Here is a 23,865-nt window from a genome sequence, read left to right as displayed (position 1 = left end):
ATGACGAGCGAACTACAGCACTGCGCTAATCTTCGCAATCATTTTGCTAATCCGATGCGTCGAAGCGTCGTCGAAAAGTATTACGACTGTCTCCAGTGTGCCGAGCAATGTCGTCACACAGTTACCAATAATAATAACAATATTAATAATAATAGTAATATTAATAATAATAATAGTAGTAACAATAATAATAAAAATAATGCCAAGAGTAGTAACAATAATAATAATAGTAATAGTAATAACAGTAGTAATAACAAAGGTAACAATACAAAGAGTATGATTAATGGTAACAACAAGGAACGTCTAGGTTCGAATCTAGACACCTGTTCTATCAAGAGCAAGGATTCTAACAGAATGTTAACGCCTTACAATGACTCGACGAGACGTTACAATGCTCGCAGCAACGACCAACTGATGAAATATCTGTCGAAGAATCATCAGATTCACTTGACACCAGCTAGAAAAAGATCGTCTCTCGCACGGCCGGTTCGCGTTCACGATTCTTTCGTTCAACCAAAGAAACTTATCGCCAGTGGTTACACCGTCCAACATAATCCTCAATATCAACAGTTTTATCAGAAACAGGAACTACAAAATCAGCAACAACAACAACAACAACAACAACAACAACAACAACAACAACGGCAACAACAACAACAGCAGCAACAACGACATCATCAGGAACTTGTTCAGCAGCGTCAAGGCACGTCTAATGTATCCGATTACGCATTCGAAGATGAGGAACACGTCGAGGAGGAGATAACATGGCCGATTCGATTTAGACTCGAACAAATGCTCGAACTTACCCTACCTCAGGCGAAGAAACGTAAAAAGAAGAAAAAAAAGAAAACTACTACGATGATGCTACTGAAGCAGGAACAAAATAGCAGACACGGTTTCAAGGACACCGAGAGATTACTCAAGGTGCTCAGCATTAACAACGTGGACCAAGATAATAGGTACAACGTTAAACGGTGTTCCATCATGTAAAAAACATTTTGTGGAACATACCGTTCTTTATTTATTATCGTTATCATTATACAGATATATATATATATATATATATATATATATATATATATCTGTATGATTATATCATATATCGCATCTTGATCGAAATTCGACGAATCTTTATGATCCTTTTCACAGCATCACGTACCTTAATAATTTTTTTTTTTTTTTTTTCTTATCGATCACATTCTCACAGAGAACATTGAGATTTCGTTGTTGCAATTATCTTCGAAGCTGATTCGTTAACTCATCGGCCTAGAAACACGCCATTACATATATACATACATACATACATACCATACGTACACACATACATACATATAGACATACGTTGATATGTAGTATCGCAGATTACATTCATTTACATATACCCTTGCCTATTTATACTTTCGTGTTTTATTTTAATGAATATCGAGGCATTTTGTTCTAACGTTCCGTAAAACTCTCGATAAAAATATGAAAATGTGAAAATTAGATCACATTAATGTACGAGCATTTATGTAATTTTTCCTTTTCTTCTCTATTCGATAATTATTTCTTATATATACATATATATATATATATATATATATATATATATATCTGAGATCATAGCTTTATTTTAGTTTTTCATTTCCTCAAACTTGATAAGATTATTCGCATCGAGAGAAAAAGAGAAATCCATAATTCTCTAATTCGTTGTTTAATGGATGCTTTCATCGTAACCTCGCCGAATATAATATTCTGATCCTGTTATAGAAATCTAACTCTTTCTCTTCACTTTCTCTTTCCTACTCTCTCTTTTTCTATTTTATTCTCAAATTCTTTAATCTTAACAAGGAGAGATAAGAAAAAAGAAAAAATGACAGAGAGAAAGAGAGAGAAAGAGAAAGAAAATAAGAATTCTATTAGATTTAAGAAAGATATGAGATGATTTATCGTTTTATCGTAAGTTTTAGCGATATTCATATGAGATATATGTATATATATATTCATATATAGACATATATACACATCTATATATACAGTGTAGGCCAAAAGTTTGTTAAACGATATAAAAAATCAATTAGATCTTTTCCAAAATCTTTTAAACTAATTTTTCGTTCAGATTGTAAAACTAAGAACTCTTTTGGTTCACCCTGTATATATTTATATATATGGTATAATACCCTGTATTATATACCATATAGATATATAATATACACATAAACATAGGAAACACGCAAAAATCATATATATAGTCAGAAACATATACATAAATACATACATACATGTGATATATGTATATATATATAAAATGTATATATATATATATATATGTGTGTGTGTATATCTAAGAGTGTCCTTCCCACATTAAAGCTCTGTATCGAATTATTGCACCGTTCAACAGAAATATTGCAACGTAGATCGGATCAATTGCATATGATAGTTATTAAATAAAATATTTATTCGCAAAAAGTGTTCGAATAAATGTTCGAGAAATTTTTCTGCATGAATTTTATATTTTTTCGTTGTTGACTAATTGATTGCGATCATTTTGTGTCACATGACCTATCAAAAGCAAATTTTTCGATTAATGTTGCATAAAGAAAAAAAAAAAGAATAAACCAAAAACAACACGTTAACGGTGCTAAATACCTGTATCATAGAGAAATAAGCTGTTTTAAAATTACATACCACGCCCAGTATTTTCTAAGTATTATAATTGAAAGAGAAAATATATATATATATATATATATATATATATATATATATATACACATACATACATATACACGCATATGCAGGGAAGAAGTAATCACGTTAATGTGACCACTACTAACTACCACTACCGATAATTACTAGTAGAATAAATAAATAAATCAATCAATCAATCAAAGAAGAGTAAAATTAATTGATATCCGTAAATACTTAAATGTTGAAAGAAAAGAAAAAAAAAAAAAAAAGAGAAAAAAAAAGAAAATTAAAATAAAGTTTGAAATAGACGAAAAGAAAAGAAAAAAAAATGGCCGACTTAATGGATATAGTGTGTACTAGGTGTAATCTCTCATCGTGTACCATCGTACGTCATCACAAACACGTTTGATATAATTAACCAGTCTGATTCATTTACATATGCGAGATCTGATTGGTAAACATCCCAAAGCAAAAAATGTTTATTCAAATAGACTGCACGAAATATATTATTCATACATATACGTATAAATATATGTATATGTATATACATACATGCATACATGTATCAAAGATTTACCTTTATTTAATACCTTCCCGCAATTCATTAACCCACTCGAACGATCAAATGGAAATAGATAGAGTACGAATAAATAACAATTCAGATCTACGATCAACATATTTATTTATCTTCCTTTTTTCTGTCTTGTTGAATTAAAACACATCGAACGAAGGAACTAAAACGATCTCAGGAAAATTGATCTATCAAGAGATTGAATAAAGAAATGAATCGGAGGATAGGAGAAGAAATACAAAAGCGTACCTACGGATATGGATAATAGGACATTATCATAAAACTTTTGATTATCGAAAAGTAGTGACAAAAAGAATACTAAAACAATTAATTAAAATATCTCGATAAGGATCGTTCGCTTAAGCTCCAATAATAAAACAGTCTCCAATCTCTCTCGAACGTTGATAGATCTAGAGCTTGTATTTGGCACCACGAATGATCGGATATTTATCACCGTTGCAAACACCACGGAAATCATCCAACGAAAGATCAAATATCGCAACACCACCGAGTCCTTTAGCCTTCACGTAACTAGCTTTGTTACCAGCCGTATCGGTGTCCTCAAAACCAACCCAAAGACCTTCTGCTCCGGTATCGCCGTTGTACGGTTCGTAGGCATAGCTACCATATTTTTTCGAAGGATCGTTTACCCTTCTTAAACGTCCCAAATTGGTCTCGGTCAATTTCGTGCAAACTTCGGCGTAAGACAATAATCCTGGAATACCGGAATGTGGTCCTGGCTCACCTGGACCTTCCGCTACGATCGGTGGTACACCAGAAATTTGACTTTCAGAAGTCAGCTTCCATGTTCTTGCATAGGTTGGTATACCTACGACTATCTTAGAACCTGGTGTACCATTCACGAGCCAATACCTTAACATTCGTGATAACGCAGATTATATATTCGTTACGGATCTAACGATTTAACAAAAACTTTATCAAATTCTTTACCTAACCGACGAATCGATATTATCCTGTGGTTCACGTCCATAACTCTCGTACACTGGAGCAGGATAATCGGCTTCCTTCGGATTACGTTCTGGTGTTTTTTGATCGAACGTCATCAGATGTATAGCATCGAGATTCGGTGATAACAATCGTGCCTCGTAATAAACTATTAAAAAAAAAATTCATCGACTGAATGATAATCGTTCGCTGTTATCGCATACTTATTAAATACGTCATCTCGTATTCTTCCATAATTGATTACTACGCGAATTCACGAGCAGAATTACAAGACTAATTACGATCGAGTTGATGAAAAATTAAAAAAAGAAAAAAATGACGAAAAAAAAAAAAAAACACGTACCACTAGCATTAATATGCGGAAGGACGGTTAACGTAAGAGCTTTTCCTTTTGGTCTCAACTGTGTCTTCAAATCACGAACCAAAATGGTAAAACCATCGCGATGTTCCTGTTCCTTATCGTCCTTGAATTTTCCATAACCGAATGTCTTCTTGATTCCATGCCAAAGCGAACCCCAAGTACCACGATTTTTCTTTACTTTCACTGGTGGAAATTGCCAAGCTAGATCGATACCGTCGAAGTCATGATCGTTCAATATACGGTTCACAGAGTTGATGAACTTTGATCTTGCCTCTGAGGTTTCGGTCTATCGAGAAAAACGGAATACATAGATAAGAGATACTCATTATTTCTTACTACGGTAAAACTATTCTCTCGTAATGATTCATTTTAAATTATACAAGCTTCTTCATAACGTCGTTACTTATTATAAAAATTATAGATCGATTATAGATCATTCTATATATATTTTTTCCTTCCTCTTTTCTGTTTTTTTCTTTGTTCATCTTTTTTCAAAATCATTTAATCAATCCTTTCCTATTTCTAAACGATAACTATTTATTCGATAGAATGAAATAAAATGAAATAAAATAAAATGAAAAGTAAACAAGATCAACGATTATCTTACCAATGTAAGATATTTGTGTGTCTCCTCGTAAGGATCGGCATTTCCACCGATTCCAAGATAAACTTTAAGATCTGGAAAAGATTTCTTCAACTGTGTGCTCAGTCTGTAATATGCGTAGCCAGCACCAGTGTCCAGATTTGGATTCAATGAAACAATTTCGAATGTATCGGGATTAATACCAGCAAAACCGTATATTAAATGCGTACAGAGCGATAACGCAGGCCTAACATCCTCGAGTTGGAATTTTCCAGGACCTTGAAATATCACAGAACGAAAGATTTCAATATTAAATTACAATGTTTGTTTCCCTCGTGTCATATTTTTCATGTTGTGGACGAACAGATATAAACACAAAGAGAGACAGAGAAAGAAAGAGTGACGTCACTACAGAGAAAGTGCCTTTCACGGATATCATATGTCGTTTCTTCTCATCTTAATAAATTATTATTATTAATACATTAATATAAGTACATTTTTCTAAATTGTTTGATTGGCGTGCAACATATATAAATCAAAGTTAAAAATATTTTCTAAATAATTTTCTAAAGAGCACGCGAACGAATTTTATAAAATTATACATACCAAAAATCATTCCTATCATTCGTATTATAAGTATTTTCGAATTTATGAAAATGTATAATTTCGATATTTACCTTGTCTTTCAAACGATGTAACATTCCAATAACACACGACCTTGTTATGTTCGTGAGTATCGACGGCAAGTGACGCCTCGAAAATGAGCACGGCCAAAGCCGCGAAAATGAACACCTTCATGTCTTTTATTCTAAAAAAGAGAAAGGAAAAAGAACAAAAAGAAAATTACGGAAAATTGGAAAATTCGGAAATTACGGATAATTCGTCGTAAAAAGAAAAAAAAAAGAAAATATCAATGATGTTAAATTAATCGAGAAACTATGATCTTTTTGACGAGCTTCACGAAAGAAAAAAGAAAATACAGAAAGAAATAAGAAAAAGAATCGAAAAAAATATATATATATATATATATATATATATATATATATATATAAATATCACGATTAAACGATCTTACCTCTGACGACGAAGGATTCAGACTGTCCGATCGGAGCAACTAACCGAGGACTTTGTTATGTTCGTACGATCTTTGAGATGTGGAGTGGGGGAGAGCAATGATATTACGTCAACCTTCCTTACAATCTCTCGTAGCGCACGAGCACCGCTCTCTTTTTCACATATGTTAACAAAACTGTATTAGAGTTGGTAAATAAATACGTACTACGGATCTACGTATATGTGCGTGAAGGAGATACGTCAAGGTCAAAGGTCCTCGAGGTGTCGAGAAGAATCGAGACGAACGAATTTCTAAAGAAAGAAAAAGAGAGAGAGAGAGAGACAGAGAGAAAAAATTATGAGTGCAGCCTTCGAACACGCACAGAATTTTTAATCTCTAATTTGGAAATTATATTGTTGTCTGTATAATTCGTTTGAAGAGAGAGAAAAAAAAAAGAAAAATTCCCCTTCAACATTTTCCTCCTTCGATCTTCGTGATCCGTATAATACGAACGTATAATATTCCTCCATCGAATTAAATCTAACTTTAACTTAACTTTTTATTTTTATTTCTTCTTCCTTCTTCTTCTTCTCCGTATAGAAAGATTACGCGAACACATACATATTGCACTTACTTACACGTTCTAAACGACGAGTAGACGAGGAGAGACTTCTAACTAGATAATTGAAGGTAACCATCCCAATATGCTATCAAGATGAACGATGAGATCATTCAGATCTTTTCTAAAATTATTCGTCCTGAATGTTGTTTCATTCATACGAAATTTAACGTTTGAAATATAACATTTAAGAAAGATTAATTATTGACGAAACGTGTACACGTGCTTTTAGCGTCAATTTTTGCGTTAATGTTGCGGTAATGTTATGCTAGAGAATATGGTTCAATTACGATAACCCGAACGATAGATCAAAACTTTCTCTCCCTCTCTCTCTCTCTCTCTCTCTCTCTCTTTCCATCAAGTATTCATCTATTCCATCGAAACACTTGATATTTCTTATAACTACTTATCTTAAATAAACACAACCTTATTATTTTATTGCAGATAACGTGTTCAATCAAATTTCCTCGAACTTTGTGAATATATCTCAACGACTTCTTTTTTATACTTTTCAGATTCTTTTGGTCTTTGTTTATTAAAGAAATTAAATTTTGCTCGGTCTTTAGAGTTTCGATTATTTTCGAAGAAAATAAAAAAAAAAAAGAAGAAGAAGAAGAAATGGAAGAAAAGAAAGAGATAGAAAACAATCAAATCAAAAGTAAAAAAGGAACTCGATTATCAGCACTATTTCTATGATCGTTAACTATCGAATGAGGTCAAATTCGAGTCGTTATTGTCAGACATAATCGAATTAACTTAAACAGAAACGTGCCGATAATTATATCATAAATTTATGAACTTCAGGTCGTCGAGCATGTAATATTTGAACAATCACGCTTGTCGTCATGCAAATTAAATTCTAAGAACGGTACGAATATACCGTAATATATTCTCTCGAATAGCTTATATAATAGAGATCTCAGCAATGAGTCAGAGCCTCGCGAACAAACAGATCTCGTATTGAAAATGTCTCTCGATCTATTCTGCGTGACGATAAATTAGTAATAAGAAAATATAAATAATGAAAATAATAAACAATGCGATAAGTATTATCAATATTTCAATAAAAACTTTGATTCTTTTTTATCGTTTCCTAAATACATATATATATATATATATATATATATATATATATGTGTATAGAAGAGTCGTAAATAATATCGTACTCTCTCACGTATCTTGTTAATTCGAAATTCAAGAAAGAAATATATTCCGCGTAAATGTAAGAATGTATTTCGATTACGTGGAAATAGTGCATTATTTTTGACGACGCGATGATTTGGAAAAATATCGATGACTTCATGATAACGTGCTTCTACGCGACAACTTTGCATGTACATATGTTTATACGTATATATATATATATATATTTTTTTTTTCTTTTCCTTTTTTTATTTCAATGAAATAATTCAAGTGAAAATAATCAGGGAAAATGGCCGAGAGATGTTGCGGAAGAGAAAAATGAAAAATAAAATTTGTTGGAAATAAAAATATGCAAATAGATCTTTTTAATGACCTCATCGACGTCATTCTCGATCTTATTCGTCTAAATCGTGCAACATAGATCAGAAAAACTTGCTGCACCATTTGTCGAAATCTTTGATAAATTTTCTTTTTTTTTCTTTTTTTTTTTTTTTGAAGGACGAATGTAAAGCTTAAATTTTTTTTTTCTTTTTTTTTTTTTTATTACGAAAAGAAATAAAAAAAAAATTAATAATAATAATTATTATTATTATAACAAAAAACATATATGTATGTATATATGTATGTATGTATATATATACATTCGTACAGTGTCTCTCCTGCATTAAATTCTACGATTATATAACAAATTGCTCTTTCATTATAATAAACTCCTTAAAATAATTCATTTAACATTCGTTCGATCCATCCTTCTATCTCACTCACTCTTACGTTAAGTCCTTTCGATCGTTCAAAAGTAAAAATTGTGATTGTTCAAAAATATAAAATATAAATACGATATTATATAATATATAATACGAGCAATACGAGTCGACGATCGCACGACTCCTTACTTTCTTTTTTCTATTTTACTTTTATAATTTTTCTTTCATATTATAACAATACACACACACACACACACACACACACACACACACGCACGCACGCACGCACGCATGTATGTATTACTTGTCAAGAAGTGTGCATCGAATATCGATTATACTAAGTAATAAGTGCATTTAAGTCACCGATGATCTACGTAGGCGAAAAAACGAACGTTTCTCGTTCGCGAAGATTAATATACATATTGTTCAAGATTAGAACCTTTTACGAGATACAGAGAGTCGCCATTTCTCTGTACATCTGCGTGACTTTTATATTTATATATAATATATATTCTTTTTTCTGTTAATTATTTCTTTTGTATTAATCCTAAAAAAATACAGTCTGTTTCCTCTATCAATCTCGATAATCTCATTTGAAGAAATTTTGCAATCGAATCGTTGTATATATATATATATATATATATATATATATATATATATGTAGACGACGTATAAATTTTCTCTTAAAAAAAAACGATTCGTTCGCTTCGATACTTCTTTTTTCCTTTCGTAAATATTAAATCGCGGCTGTTATAAAAATGAAAAAAAAAGAGAAGATGCATTGACGAAATATTATGTCGTCACTTTTTGATATTGTAATTCGAAGAAAATTCGGAAGATAAATGGATAATGTTTAAAAAGCGAATAGAAAAATCTAACGAACGATCATTCGAAAAGTTAGGCTATTCGACGATTTTCGAACAAAGCCAAGATCCTTTTACATCTTAACTTCTTTTCTTTTTTTTTTTTTTTTTTTTTTTTTTCTATCAAGAATCATTAACGAACTATTGTTACCCTTCAACTTCATCTTTCGTCGTCGTCATCGTCGTCATCGTAAAGTTGATAATAAAAAAAATATTCAAAAAAATAAATAAATAAAAAATATGTAAAAAAAAAAATATTTCGTACTGTACTGAGGGGTGATTATCATCAAGACGATTAAGGTTACGATTTGTCTCGTAAAAAATTAGCCTCGTTCGTCGTTTACATCTCTTCTTTCATATAGTATCCTCTGGATCATCCTCGTCTGAAAAAAAAAATAAAAAAAATAAAAAAAAAAAAAACAAGAAGAAAAAGAAAAAGAGAAGGAAATCGCATCGACCGATTATCCATAAAAAAAAAAAAAAAATCTCTCGACTTATTCATTTGTTACCTTCTTCCTCTTCGCCTTCAGCCAAACGCAAATCTTCTACTTTTTGAGCTTGAGGTTCGTACTCAGCACCAACGTATTGTTCCTCACCTGCACCAAATTGTCTGTCAACGATGCTTTCCAATCTGCCAATATACGAAAAAAAAAATTTTTGTTTGTTAATGCATTACAAGATCTTCTTTCTTTTATAATCTTGAATTATAAAAGTATCAAAGATAATTACCCAGGCAATCGATCGATCGGATTCGGTTCCTCACCAAATTCTTGTACGCCTGGTTTCACTTTAAACCAATTACCATTTTGTCGTCTACCACCAACAATCTGATCACCGACATGTTTATTCCCAGATAAACTTTTATATGGTGCATCTATGTTATCGTTATCGTTATCGTTATCGTTTACTTCATTCTCCTTTTCCTTACTATTTACTTCCGATATAACTTCCTTCTTCTTCAAAGCTATACTCTGTACGGCTTCGTCGTTCTTTCCTAATTTCTCATTGGTTTTCTCCTTCTCGATCTTGTCGGCATTCTGATCCATTATCATTAGAATCGGTAATACACCAGGTGGAATTTTCACCTTCGAAGCGATTTTAGCTGCTTTGTTAGAAGACACGGAATCGATATTGCTGTTGGATTTTGTGCTGGTCTCCAATTTCAATGCTGGTATCGTCTTCATCGAGCTCGACGAGACAATCGCCTGAAAAATGTCATCATTCGAGAATTAATACGATCCTGTTGTACAATGTAAACGATCAATTCTATCATTTTACTTCTTTTTCTTTTTTCTTTTTTTTTTTTTTTTTTTGTTTTCACTCAATCACAAATCCTAACTCGTTTATACGATATATATTCCGGTAAAATTGCATTCATAGATTAACACCTAAATTTTCTTATTAATTAACTTAACTAATCGACTTACCTGCGTAACCTGATAAATTCGTCGACAGTACTCTACACCTCGAGTACAAGATTTTTGAGGTTCCATAAAGTAAGTATATCAATCACTTCTACGAAAGATTACTTTAATCTACCATTCTCTATCGGCACTACAAAAGCGAGCAGTACTAATTAAGAGAAAAAAAAAAAGAAAAAAAAGAAGAGGACAAGAAAACGAAAAATAAAAAAAAATTAAAAAAATAATACAAAATAATAATAATAATAATAATAATAATAACAATAATAATAATAATAATAATAATAATAATAATAATAATAATAATAATAATAATAAAGTAAAATATATTCGAAGCATGCAATTTAAAATAAGAGATCTCGAGTGAATTATGAAGAAAGCATCCTTGTCATTTGAACGATCGATCATTCCACGTATATCATGTTTTACGAACGACAAGAATAACGTTAAATGTGTTACATCGTGTGTTACATGAATTGTTATACTTGTATTAATTTTTTTCCCCTCGAGCAAATTTCTACGCTCTGAAATCGCAAATGATTGTTTCGTTTTCAGTTTTTGTTTGTTTTTTTCTTTCTTTCTTTCTTTTTATTATTATTTTCATATTCGTTAAAAAATTTCACTCTTTTGGAAAAGAAAGAAAAAGGGGGAAGAAAATATCGAAAGCTTGTAAGTACGATTAGGTAAGAAGAGCAGGGGTGCCAGTAAAAATGCGAGCCGATAAAAATAATAACAATTTATTAATGCGGTAAGTAACATAGAAGAGTACAAGGCGTATCGCTGACGATGTGCAAGTCTTATTTTTCTGTTTTTTTTTTCCTGCGTTTTTTTTTCTTTTTTGATTTTTTTTCTCTTTCTCCTTTTTATATATTTTTTTTTTCCTTTTTTTATTTTTTGATAATTTTCTCATGCATACGCAAGATCATCTTTTCTCTCTTCTTCGTCAGAGAAAGAAAAGGATCGATTTCAACGAAAGAAGCGATATATCCTTTACTTACGACCTTTCTTCTTCTTTGTTTTTTTTTTTTTTTCTTTTTCTTTTTCAATCTTAAGATTCAAATAATAGAATATATAATAAAAAACTCTCACGTATATTAATTTATCTTCGTTTCTTCATATTGCATATCGATTTCTTTTTTTTTTCTTCTCCTTCTTGCATATTGCGTTATTTTCAAACATATTAATTTACGTAATTTAATTACAATAATACTATCGAAGAGTAAAGACACTTCGATTTTCGATTAGAAATCGAAACTTATAAATAAATATATATATATATACATATATATGTTTATATATATACATATACATATATATATATATATATTATTATTAGTAAATAATCTGTAAGTAAATACACCGTATAAAATGACGTTTAAATGCAAATCCGGTAAAGCGCGAATTTCGTCGATTAAAATCGTCACGAAATAAAGATGCGAATATTATCGAATAACGTCGTCGTCAATCGTAGTCTTCGTACAGTCGTAATCTATCTACCATACCCAATTTAAAATCATGCAACTACGTGGCACATAGAAATAAAATTTAAAATGGGGAAGGAAGAAAAAAAAAGGGAGAAAAAAAAGGAAGAAAAGAAAGAGAGGAAAAATAAAAGATAACCCAAAATAAATATGAAAAAAGAAAAATTAAAAAAAAAAAAATTTTGTAAATAATAAAAACAAAAAAAAAATAAATAAAAATAAAGTAAGAAAACAAAGTGACCCAAAAGTACCCTGCTAGAGAAACTAACAGAAATGCACATATACGATACTGTCAAAAATCCTTTGAGTGCTACGGACGCATATATGCGTCCGAAAAAAAAGAATTATCGTACGCATATTTGCATGAGCCAAATTTTCGTTCGGCTTATATTTCCGAAACGAATAAAGATTATCAATGTTTCAGATGAATAAATATACTTGCGTTACTATATTTATATTGGATATGTGATATGCCATACGCGAAAAAGTACATCAAATAGAGAAAGAGAGAAAGAGAGACAAGTAGAAAGCGAAAGAGAGGAAATTTAAATCTAAAGATGGCCGCACTCAAAGGATTAAAAACAACATGTCTCACTCGAAGGCACATTCTCACATATAATGCGACGACCTCCTAGTTACTCATTGACAAGATCCAAAAAGCGAGTCGTCAATATTGTTTCTCTCTTTTTTTCTTTTTCTTTTTTCTGTTTTTCTTTTTTTTTTTTTTCCTTTCGAAAAATATACGTCCAGATAACGTTCCAGATCTATCATTGTAGACGATTTTTTTCATTTATCCATTCTGTTAATAAACTTGATCCGTTAGCAACGATGATCTCCTCCTTAAAAGGATTCGTCAATTTCCTACTTCCTTCTGTTGCCAAGCATCCACCGCCGCTTCATTATTATCGGTATCTCTAAACTCAGGAAAATTATTTTGTGCATCCGGCCGGGCCAGAGTATCGGTATCGGTATTCGGAGACTTTTCGTTTTGAGTTTTATTCTCGAGATCGGTAGGTTCCTTCGAGGATGATTTTTTGGGTGGTGCTAGGACTTGTTTTTGTGGATCCTGAACACCATCAACGTCCGTATTTTTCTTCTCGAGTTCCTCCTCGGCAACATCCTCGGCAGAAGGGAAACCTTCCTCTTTTTTATTTCGTTTATCTCTCAGATCGTAAGGCAACGGTAATAATTTTTGTTGGTCCTCATCTTTAACTTCGTTAGGACCTACCGGTATGATATTATCATCTTCCGGTGCAAACCTTACGTTACTTTGTTCCTGATTCGGCAAAACATCGTCCTGTTCGTCCTGAATATTCCTCTCGTTCGATAAGGCATCCCCGATCGCGTGATGATTGCGAGGAGCGGGCAGAGGTTCAGAATTCATTTCATCGTCGTTGTTCGGCCGACTTACCTGTACATTTTGTGGTTGTGCCTGTTGACGTTCTTGCTGTGTTGGATCTATCGCCGTATTATCCGGCATGTTTTGTTCTCCTGGCTGCGACTGTTTAGGACTAATCAGACTTGACTCCGATAATGTTGATTTGCACCGTTTCTATAAGTTGACAAAGAATCATCAAATTTTTATCGTATTCACGAATATAATTTCATACAAACATATATATATATATATAGATATATATTGTAATATCCCTATCTCTTCGAACGTATATAAATTAGAAAAAATTTTTTAAACAACTCGTTTAACGTAACGAAGATAAAACGATGGTAGAAAGCGAAACTACCTTTTCATTATCCAATTCTCGTTTAAGTTGTATGACCTCCTTTCTCAAATGTTCGATCATACTGTCCGTGTTACCAGTATTCTTCATCAAATCGTTGTACTTTTCCTCCAACTTGGTCTTCTCCGTATCCAATTCCAAATATTTGTTTTTAAAATTTTCCAATGTCCTATCCTTCTCTCCTATCATTTTCTCCTTATCCTCGTTCGTCTGTCTGATACGACTACGAAGATCCTGAAGAGTAGATTCCAACCTGTTCGTTTCCTCCAATACCTGTTTCTCGCGTTTCTTACACTCTTCCTGAAGATCCTGATGCTCGGTCTGAAGTATCTTATAGGTCTGTTGAAGAGAATTGAATCTCTGCATCGCCTCTATACTGTCCTTATCTCTCAAAGATTTCTCTCGGGAGGCCCGTTGCTGCAGTTCCTGTTTCACAGCGGCGTTCGAACTTTTCTCCTCGGCCAAAGACTTTTCCAGTCGTACCTTGTACTCGAATATCACTGAAACATCATTACTCGTTGATATCTTTTGTTGGTTTTCTTTTTTCTTTTCTCTTCTTTTTTCTCTCCTCTAAATATCATCTATTAACCAACAGTCGTTATTCACGATATACTTATGCAAACGTTAACCCAATAAATTAAACATATCGACCTACTTTCGAATCTTTAACGCGCTTATCAAATCATTAAAAAAATGTATCGTGAAAAGGCGGTTTAATTTATAACAAAATTTTACACTTTACGTACCATCGTAATTTACATTAAATAAAAATGTAAAAAGCATAGAACGGAAATAAACGTATATGTGTATATATATATATATATATATATATATATATATATATATATATATACCTTGAAGTTGTGCAGCAAGTGACTCGTGTTGATGAACGCACTGTATATGAAGATCACGTAACCTGGCCATCTCTGAGGTGGCGGCGCGGTAAAGGAACACCAATAGTATGATCACCACCCCGCAACCCCCATATACGGCTAGGCGTCCACCTCGGCCTCTTCCAAGCCGAGAGCCGCTCATCGCTATAAAAAAAAAAATAAAAACACATATATAAAAATAAATAAAATAACATAAAATAAAATGAAAATGAAAAACACGAAAAAAGGCAGAAAAGGAAATGAATTATTGCAATAAAACGATTATTTGTCTAATACGACATTAAGCATGAGAACCACTGCTATTTCTCCCTAATAAAGACTCTCCGACGCAGGTGAATATACTTTTAGCGACATAGAGAAAGGGAGAGGGTGAACTCTTGGGCTCGTGGCTACTTAAAACGCGTAAGGAACAAGGTCACTGAGAATTCGTAATACTTATAACCGGTATGCTGCTGTTGGACTCTAACGAAGGACAAACTCGCATCAATTATGGCGCTTTCACCTCTTCCTCTTTTTTTTTTTTTTTACACAGTAAACTCTCCGTAAAACTCGCCAGCAATTTCGATGCGAGTACGAAAAGATTTTTGGATTTTTTCTATCCTTCTCTCTCTCTCTCTTTCTCTCTCTCTCTCTCTCTCTCTCTCTGTCTTTTTCCCTTTTTTTCGTTTTCTCTATGAATAAAAATGTATGTGTGTGTGCGCGCGCACGTAATTTTCTAAACATTCCGATACCGGAATACATGCGTAAGAATATCGTTAAAAAAATAAAAAAAAAGAAGTAGCTTCTAAAAATTTCCTTGTTAAATCTGACCAGTAATCGAGGTTAACATACGCACGTATGTATGTACATAGACGGTTAATGAGCATCGTTGCACTATTCAAAGCTTGCTTTGTTAGCCGACCATTATTTCACAGCATTTCGAAATTTCTCGACCTCATTTTTTTTCGCTTCTATTTGAACAATGAACTTTTTCTTTCCTTAATTTTAATTTATATATATATATATACACACATATATATTTATATATATGTATGTATACATACACACACGTTCATTTATATGTATATCTATTAATATGTACACCTATAGATATACATATAAATGAACACACATATATATAAATTCCTAAGATACATAATCGATCGATCAACTAGATTACTAAAATTTTAATTACACGTTCTACAAATGATTGTTGTTGCTAAAGAAAGTTGATTTGAGAATAGTTAATTTTATCTCCCAAAGTTGTTAAGAAATCGACATTTTTGTCGATACTACGATACACGGTCCAACGTCCTCGTGATTTTATTCGCGAAATCGGATATTTCGTGTTGCCTGTGGTAAAGGTAGCAGTCTCAAAGAAAGATAGAAGAGAGTAAGAGAGTAAGAGAGAGAGAGAGAGAGAGAGAGAGAGAGAGAGAGAGAGAGAGAGAGGGAGAGAGAGAGAAGTTGACCTCGTCCGACAAACGACATAGATTTTATTTTAGCTCTTTACTCTCCTCTTGTCCTTCGCTAAGAGTACACCTTACCTTTGAGAATGCTGTACTCTTCAAGACTATAGATAAGTTAAAAAAAGAAAAGGAGAAATATATAAATTACGCATATAACGATGTCTTACGACTTGACATTCTAAAAGATTGTCGAAAATAATAAAGGACTTTTTTTCAAGGACTTCTATAGCTACACCCATAAATTAAGGAAGACGTGACAAATAATTTTTTTCTTTTTCTATACGATTATTTTTAAATTATCCATGAACTTTTCTCTCTCTCTCTTTCTCTCTCTCTCTCTCTCTCTTCTTCTTCTTCCGCACACCGGTTTATTGAAAATACCTAAGCATTTTATCTTCCATCGAATGGCATACACCAAAATGAAGTATACTTATCGGAGTATTATTCTAATCACCAGCTTCACCAGCCAACTGAAATATTACTATCACGAATACTATAATATTTTTTTTTTCCATCATATTTCTTCCATTCAACACATTATAACCGTATATAGAAAAATTTTTTAAAACGATTTCTTCTTTTCTTTCTTTTCTATCGTTCAATCAATAATCAGTCTCTCGTAAAAAAAAAAAAAAAAAAAAGAAAAAAAACTGACATAATTATTTAAAAAAAAAAATAAAAATAAAAAATACATCGAAAAAGAAAAATTGAAAAAATAAAGAAGAAGTTTTTTGTGAGCGGAAAAAAATATAAATAAAAAAGATTAAAAAAAAAAAAAAAGAAATAAAATGAAAAAATATAAAATAAAATAAAAATAAAATGAAATAAAAGAGAGAGAGAGAGAGAGAGAGAGAGAGAGAGAGAGAGAGAGAGAGAGAGAGAGAGAGAGAGAGAGAGAGAGAACGAAAGAGTTAACTGTGTCTACAAGGAACGCTCCGTTCACGGGTTCACTGACATTTCCGAGCAGGCGCACTGACTCTTGTTTTCTACATGCATGCGCGCGCGCACACACACACACACACACACACACAGCTGCACAAAAACGTAGATGCACGTACAATCGCTATTATCAAGTCGAGAATATTTTTGATAATAATTTAATCGATACCTGATTTCAATTTTATTTATACTTTTTTCATTTTCTTTTTATTTCTCTTTTTTGTTTTCACAGAAAAAACTATTTGAATATTATCGAAAAATACATTATATATATACACACACACACACACACACACACACATTCTCTTAGAATAAAATCGATTATTTAAGAGGATAGAAATTTTTCATAAATTTTCTTTTTTCTTCATTTTCTTTTCTCTTCTTTTCTTTTCTATCATTATTTGAATTTCTCTATAGGATTCGCATTTATTTTGCATGAAATTTTTCGCGGGAAATATAAAGTAAATTTACGAACTAGACGATTTAAAAGAGGTTGCAACAAAACGACAAACAATATCGTAGTAGATCCTCGTTATGGTCACGTATTAATTAACGCGATACAATCGTAAAAAATATTTACCACATTTTCGATCGTCGAGTTACGACTAAGACTTGAATTATTTATTACATTGTTCCTCCCACCCTCTCTCTCTCTCTCTCTCTCTCTCTTGTCCAACCCTTCCCACCCCCACTGCCACCGCCCCTTTCACTCACTTACAATTGTACAATTAAAAAAAATTCATTATTTCTTCTTGATAAAAATAAAATGCAATTATTTCTTACACATTTCAGTCGAACGATTAACGTTAATTATCGTCTTCGAAAAATTGGGTCATCGATCGCAACGGACAAACAAATAAAAAAAAAAAAAAAAGAAGAAGAAAAAAAAATTGATCTTGACGTGACACCTTGGTCAATATTATTCCTATTGAACATCCTGTCCCATTAAAAATTCTTGACATTTCGCAAAGTAGTTCGTGCGGTTATTCAATAGTTCAATTCTTATTCGCGTGACATAAAATAAACGTTGGTAACACGGAAATACATCGTATATAATTAAACGACAATTAAATCGCTTTCATGGCCATTGTTTGCTTATTATCTATCTCTTTTTCAAAAAAAGAGAAATAGAAAAAAAGAAAAAGAGAGAGAGAGAGAGAGAGAGAGAGAGAGAGAGAGAGAGAGAGAGGTCGTCTTTTAATTATTTATCAGATATGTCACTTCCTGTGACACTTTGCAAATGATTTGCCTAAGTGTTCCTTTTTGAATTGATTTAATCAAAACGCGGAAGTAAAAATTACGTTTAAAAATAAACTTTTAATACGATCTACGTTTAATGATAATTACGCGTATATATGTGTATATATACTTCAAATAGACATTTTCCAAATAAAATAATTCATATAAAATCGAAAATACGACATAATTATTTCATTTTGCGTTCTAATAAAGATATAACGATCGACGAAAAGGTTAGAAAAATATTATAAACGCGTATGCATTTATATACGTACGTAACACTTTGAGACGTATATAAAAATCAATTAAATCATTAAAAAGAATATAATCGAAGTAAAAAAAAAAAAAAAGGAGAGACCGGGTCACATACACAAATACTCGTACGCACACATACGCGCACGCACATACTTGAAAATACGAAGTTCTTACTAACGACACGCGACACACCAGCGACGCTATCGGCCACACACACACATACATACTCTCACATATACACACACTAAACAAGCAGATAGAAAAGAGAGAGAGAGAGAGAGAGAGAGAGAGAGAGAGAGAGAGAACGGACTGTTTCTTTTTTCTTCTTTTTTGTTTTCCCAAATATGACAGAAACATAAAGGATCACTTTTCTTTCAAGTAAATAATACTTCCTCGCAAATCGTAAGAATAATCACCATATTGGCTAATGAAAATTCACACGGACACACACGCGATATCTACTATGTAAATTGAAAAAGAAAGAAAAAGAAGAGAAAGAAGGAAAACGAACGAATATCCATCTCGTACGTACATATCGTATTAAGACGAATAAATGTGAAACTCCTTACCTCCTTCTCGGAACTTCTACAATTCTATATCTCAGCTATTCATTCTCAACGGCGGAGTCACTCTGCTTTTCTTCTCTCGGTGCTACTACGCGTTATATTCTCTCGTGAAATATGGCGTGGAAGAGGAGAGAAAATAAAGAAAAAAACGAGTTCCCTTTTGCGTTTTTCACGAGTTCGACGTTTCTCTCGTACTCGTTTGATTCTCGTTTACTTCTTGTTTCTTCTTCTTGAACGACTCGTACTATTAACGAACGTTGATCGTATGTGTGTATTTGTGAGTCTCTCTCTCTCTCTCTCTCTCTCTCTCTCTCTCTCTCTCTCTCTCTCTTTCTTTCTCTCTTTCTCCTTACGCGATATGTACGGAGGACCACGATATCTCCGTAGAATGCGTCTAAACTAAGGTTAGAAGAGACGTGTCGCTGCTTATTCATTCGTTGTACGCGCCCTCCAGCGCGCCCCACTATTCAACGACTGTAATAATTTGGGTACACCGCTACGAGATGGCGACTCCTTCGACACTCCACCAATCAACGTACGACGAGTCCCATGCCAGCCAATCGCGTACGAGCCGCGTTGCCAATGTAAACGCATTACGGCTCTCGTTTATTCAGTGATTCTCAATTCGACGGACAAAAGAGAATGTTTCTTTTCTTTTTTTTTTTTTTTTTTTACAACATTACTATTTTTCTTAACGAACAAATGTGTATTGTTAAAATTATGTTTTCGTTTTTGTTCTTGTTTGTATTTATTTATTTATTTACTGTTTTTTGTCTTTTTTTTTTCTTCTTTTTCTTTTTCTTTTCCTTCCCTTTTTCCTTTTTTCTTTTTGAGAATTTTATTCGCATGAAATAACATATATGTATATCGGTTAAAAAATATATATATATATATGTGTGTGTGTTGTTACATTCGTATATTTGTAATTAGTACGTGAAATATCGAATTCATTTACAATAAAAAAGAGAAAAGAAAAAAAGAATTAAATGACGAATCATGATCGTATATCAAAGATTAATAAATATTTTTTATGGATACGTACTCACCCGTGATGTTTCTAATTAGAAACAATTTAATTGTCATCGAATAAGATCAATTTTCTCATTTTACTCGAAATCGATGAAAATTCCAATAATAAATGAAATAATAAATTTCCAATTAATAATACAAAACTTTATCGTAGATTCGCACGTACACACAAGTAACCTGTTGCATTCATTCGTAGCAGAGCATTTATTCGTGACGACACAACGATGACGCGTATTTCATTAAAACGATCGATCGAACGACAATGACGTTATATTTCCATTTAACGGGATACTTCTCTCTTCTCTCTCTCTCTCTCTCTCTCTCTCTCTCTCTCTCTCTCTCTCTCTCTCTCTCTCTCTCTCTCTCTCTCTTTTTTGAAGGGAATACCTTTGCGAGAGAAAAAACGTGAGTTAGAATCAACTCGAAATAAATTCGTTATAGAAAGCGGCGGAGGGGGTTAGGGGAGAGGGGAGGGGTAGATATAAGCGAACATACGGAAGCTAATAAATCAACGATACAATGATTGTCTAATAACAAACGATCTAATAGTAGAAAAGCAGGATAAACGAAGGAACAAAATGAAAATCTACATAAATCCGAGTAGAGAACTTCCTCTTGCGTGTAGGTTATTGTTAAGAGAAAAAAAAGAAACAACGAAAAAAAAAAGAAAAAAGAAAAAGAAAGGAGTAAAGTAAAAAAAAAAAAAAAAGAAAAAGAATCCCACAAAAAGAAGAACAAAAAGAAAAAGATACATATATATATATATATGTATATATACATGAATATGTACGTGTACATACGTGGATGCATGCACGTGCAAAGAAAATCATCGGAAAATCATTGAGAACCGTTTAGGGAGATAGCAGTGATTTCGTACGATCTAGTAACGTTTCTCGACGAGAAAGTATTAGTTTGGTAGGACTGGAGGCTCACGGGGCACGGCTCATCGAGGTCCGAGCGTTCAGTCAGAAAACTCGACTGCACCGAATCACTACAGGAGAGATAGAAAGCTAGGAGGAGCGCGGCTGCTCTCCGCTGCTCTCCGCGCACCGTCTCTTCTATCTCTTTTTTCGATCTATCTTTCTCTCTCTCTCTCTCTCTCTTTCTCTCTCTCTATCTATCTATCTATCTTTCTCTCTCTCTCTCTCTCTCTCTTTGTTTGTCTGTCACTATCTCTCTTTCTCCTCCCTCTGTCTCTCTCTCTCTCCATCTTATAAACAGAGAGAGAGAGATACATAAAACCAACGAATTTTCTTTCTATCTATCCGTCTCTATCTTTTTCGTTTTCTCTCCGAACGTGAGTTTTTTGTGTACCGTTAACGTCGTCGTCGTCGTCGTCGTCGTCAACTATCGTCGTCAACATCGTCATCGGTCGTCATCTTCGTCGTCGTCTTCGTCTTCGTTGAAAATTTGCCGGAAAGTGACGCGCTTCTTCTCGTCATCGTCATCGTGGTCGTAGTCGTGGTCGTGGTCGTGGTCGTGGTCGTGGTCGTGGTCGTGGTCGTGGTCGTGGTCGACATCGAAAAAAAAAAAAAAAAGAAAAAAATGAATAAATGAGTACAGAGTAACGAAGAAAAGAAAAAGCACGGATAGAAGTGACGGCAAGAGGATTGTGTTGAAGAATGATCGGCTGTATCGCTGAGAAGAAGAAGCTAAGGTAAACGAAAAAGAGAAGAAGAAGAAGAAGAAGGAGGAGGAGGAGGAGGAAAAGGAGGTGTCGAGAAGGAGGAGAAGGAATAGGAAAAGGTGGTAGAGGAGGATTATTCGAAGAGGAGGAAAAGAAGAGAGAAGGAAAAAGGAAAATCCAAGAGAGAAGGAGGAGAGGGGAGGGGACGAGCCAAGCCTTTTGCCGTCTCTTCTTCTTCTTTTTCTTTTTTTTTTCCCCATTCTTTTTCTCTCCACCTCCCTTTTTGTCCACCCCTCTTGTGACCCCCACTTTTCTCTCTCTCTCTCTTTCTCTCTCTCTCTCTCTCTCTCTGTATGTGTATATGTGTATATTTCTCTCGCACACTAGCGATTACCACTTTCCCAAGAGACATAAGTACCCAATACTTTTTCCTCTTCTTTTGTTTTTCTTCCTTTTACAATACACGCGCGCTAAAAGTTTGCGCGTATATATGCGTGTGCATCTCTCCTCTCTCTCTCTCTCTCTCTCTCTCTCTCTCTCTCTTTCGGCCTCTGTGTATGTACGTATCTCTCTCTCTCTCTCTCCCCCTCTCTCTTTTTCTTTCTATATCCCTTTCTCTCGATCTCATTATCTTTTTCATTCTTTTCTTTTATTTCCCTTTTTCCCTCCCGCCTGTGACACAGTGATGAGTGTTTGCCCTGTGGTGTTACCGTCCAATAACGCGCCTCTTGTCGCGATAGTTTCTCGTCGTAGACTACGTGACTGTGACCGTGACTGCCATCGTGACGTGCTGCTGCCGCCGCTGCTGCTGTTGCTGTTGCTGTTGCTGTTACTGTTACCATTCCTGCTGTTTCTGCTGCTGTTGTCGCTGTCGCTGCTCTTGTCGCTAATACTACTACTACTACTACTACTACTACTACTACTACTACTACTATTACTACCACTACCACTACTACTACATTACTACACTATTATTACTATTACTACTACTACTGCTACTACTACTGTTGCTGCTATTGCTGCTGCTGCTGCTGCTGCTACTACTATTACTACTGCTACCACTACTATTATTATTACTATCGTCAGTCTTTCGTCAACGTATCCGACGACGTCGTCGTCGTCGTCGACGAGTATGCCGTAAGTAAACCCATCCTATTAGTTTCATTTCGTACCGTGTATTTATTTTTTTTCTTCTTATCTCTCTCTCTCTCTTTCTCTCTATTTTTTTTTTTTATACGACTACTCCCACTATTCGCCGTTTATTCCGACTGATATTTCGTTTGAAATCATACGAGAATTTTCATTCGAGATTTTCCGAACTTTTCATGATTCGTTGAATACGATCATCGTGATAACGATGATAAGGTGGATGATCATAATGAGGAAGAAGAAAAGAATAATGATGATGACGATGATGATTATGATAATGATGATGACGATGATGGTGATGATCATGATGATCATGATTATTGACTAACTTCACAGCGATCTCTCTATTACTCTTCTTTCATTCTAATCGTAATTGTCATGACGTTGTTGCGTTGTCGTTGTTGTTTCGTTGTTGGTTGTCGTTGCGTGTCGTTGAGTTGTCGTTGTCGTCTTCTCCTCTCCAGTACAAATCGTATGACGATGCAACGACATCCTCTCGTGCCTTCTCAACTATCGCAATACGAAAGTTTATTTTTAGGTACCACACG

The 23,865-nt window shown here is 33.5% G+C and overlaps 4 protein-coding genes across 4 annotated transcripts in view; 2 read left to right on the top strand and 2 right to left on the bottom strand.

Annotated features, from left to right (window-relative positions):
• Positions 1-1,839, top strand: LOC122629295 (myb-like protein I). Its single transcript, XM_043812577.1, has one exon. It carries the CDS (start codon positions 1-3, stop codon positions 988-990), a length of 990 nt encoding a protein of 329 aa, XP_043668512.1. The 3' UTR covers positions 991-1,839.
• Positions 1,840-3,332: 1,493 nt separating this feature from the next.
• LOC122629293 (chitinase-like protein EN03) lies at positions 3,333-6,360 on the bottom strand. The gene is made up of 6 exons (XM_043812574.1): positions 6,224-6,360; positions 5,826-5,956; positions 5,173-5,426; positions 4,548-4,851; positions 4,190-4,352; positions 3,333-4,111 (listed from the first exon to the last, which is right to left on the bottom strand). Exons 2-6 carry the CDS (start codon positions 5,944-5,946, stop codon positions 3,649-3,651), a joined length of 1,305 nt encoding a protein of 434 aa, XP_043668509.1. The 5' UTR covers positions 5,947-5,956; positions 6,224-6,360; the 3' UTR covers positions 3,333-3,648.
• Positions 6,224-20,141, bottom strand: LOC122629287 (Golgi integral membrane protein 4-like). The gene is made up of 8 exons (XM_043812553.1): positions 19,516-20,141; positions 15,027-15,209; positions 14,176-14,672; positions 13,845-13,985; positions 10,261-10,736; positions 10,041-10,162; positions 9,683-9,914; positions 6,224-6,374 (listed from the first exon to the last, which is right to left on the bottom strand). Exons 2-7 carry the CDS (start codon positions 15,205-15,207, stop codon positions 9,886-9,888), a joined length of 1,446 nt encoding a protein of 481 aa, XP_043668488.1. The 5' UTR covers positions 15,208-15,209; positions 19,516-20,141; the 3' UTR covers positions 6,224-6,374; positions 9,683-9,885.
• A 1,645-nt stretch (positions 20,142-21,786) lies between these two features.
• The window catches only part of LOC122629393, a 63,158-nt gene continuing 61,079 nt past the window's right edge, over positions 21,787-23,865 (top strand). The window contains exons 1-2 of the mRNA XM_043812777.1: positions 21,787-22,198; positions 23,255-23,305. The gene's annotated coding sequence lies outside the window, so the exon portion shown is untranslated. The remainder of the gene's footprint in view (positions 22,199-23,254; positions 23,306-23,865) is intronic.

This window comes from Vespula pensylvanica, chromosome 5, assembly GCF_014466175.1.
Source record: "Vespula pensylvanica isolate Volc-1 chromosome 5, ASM1446617v1, whole genome shotgun sequence".
Lineage (NCBI taxonomy): Eukaryota > Metazoa > Arthropoda > Insecta > Hymenoptera > Vespidae > Vespula > Vespula pensylvanica.
The sequence above is the reverse complement of the archived record's forward strand: the minus strand, read 5'-3'. Positions and strand labels throughout refer to the sequence as shown.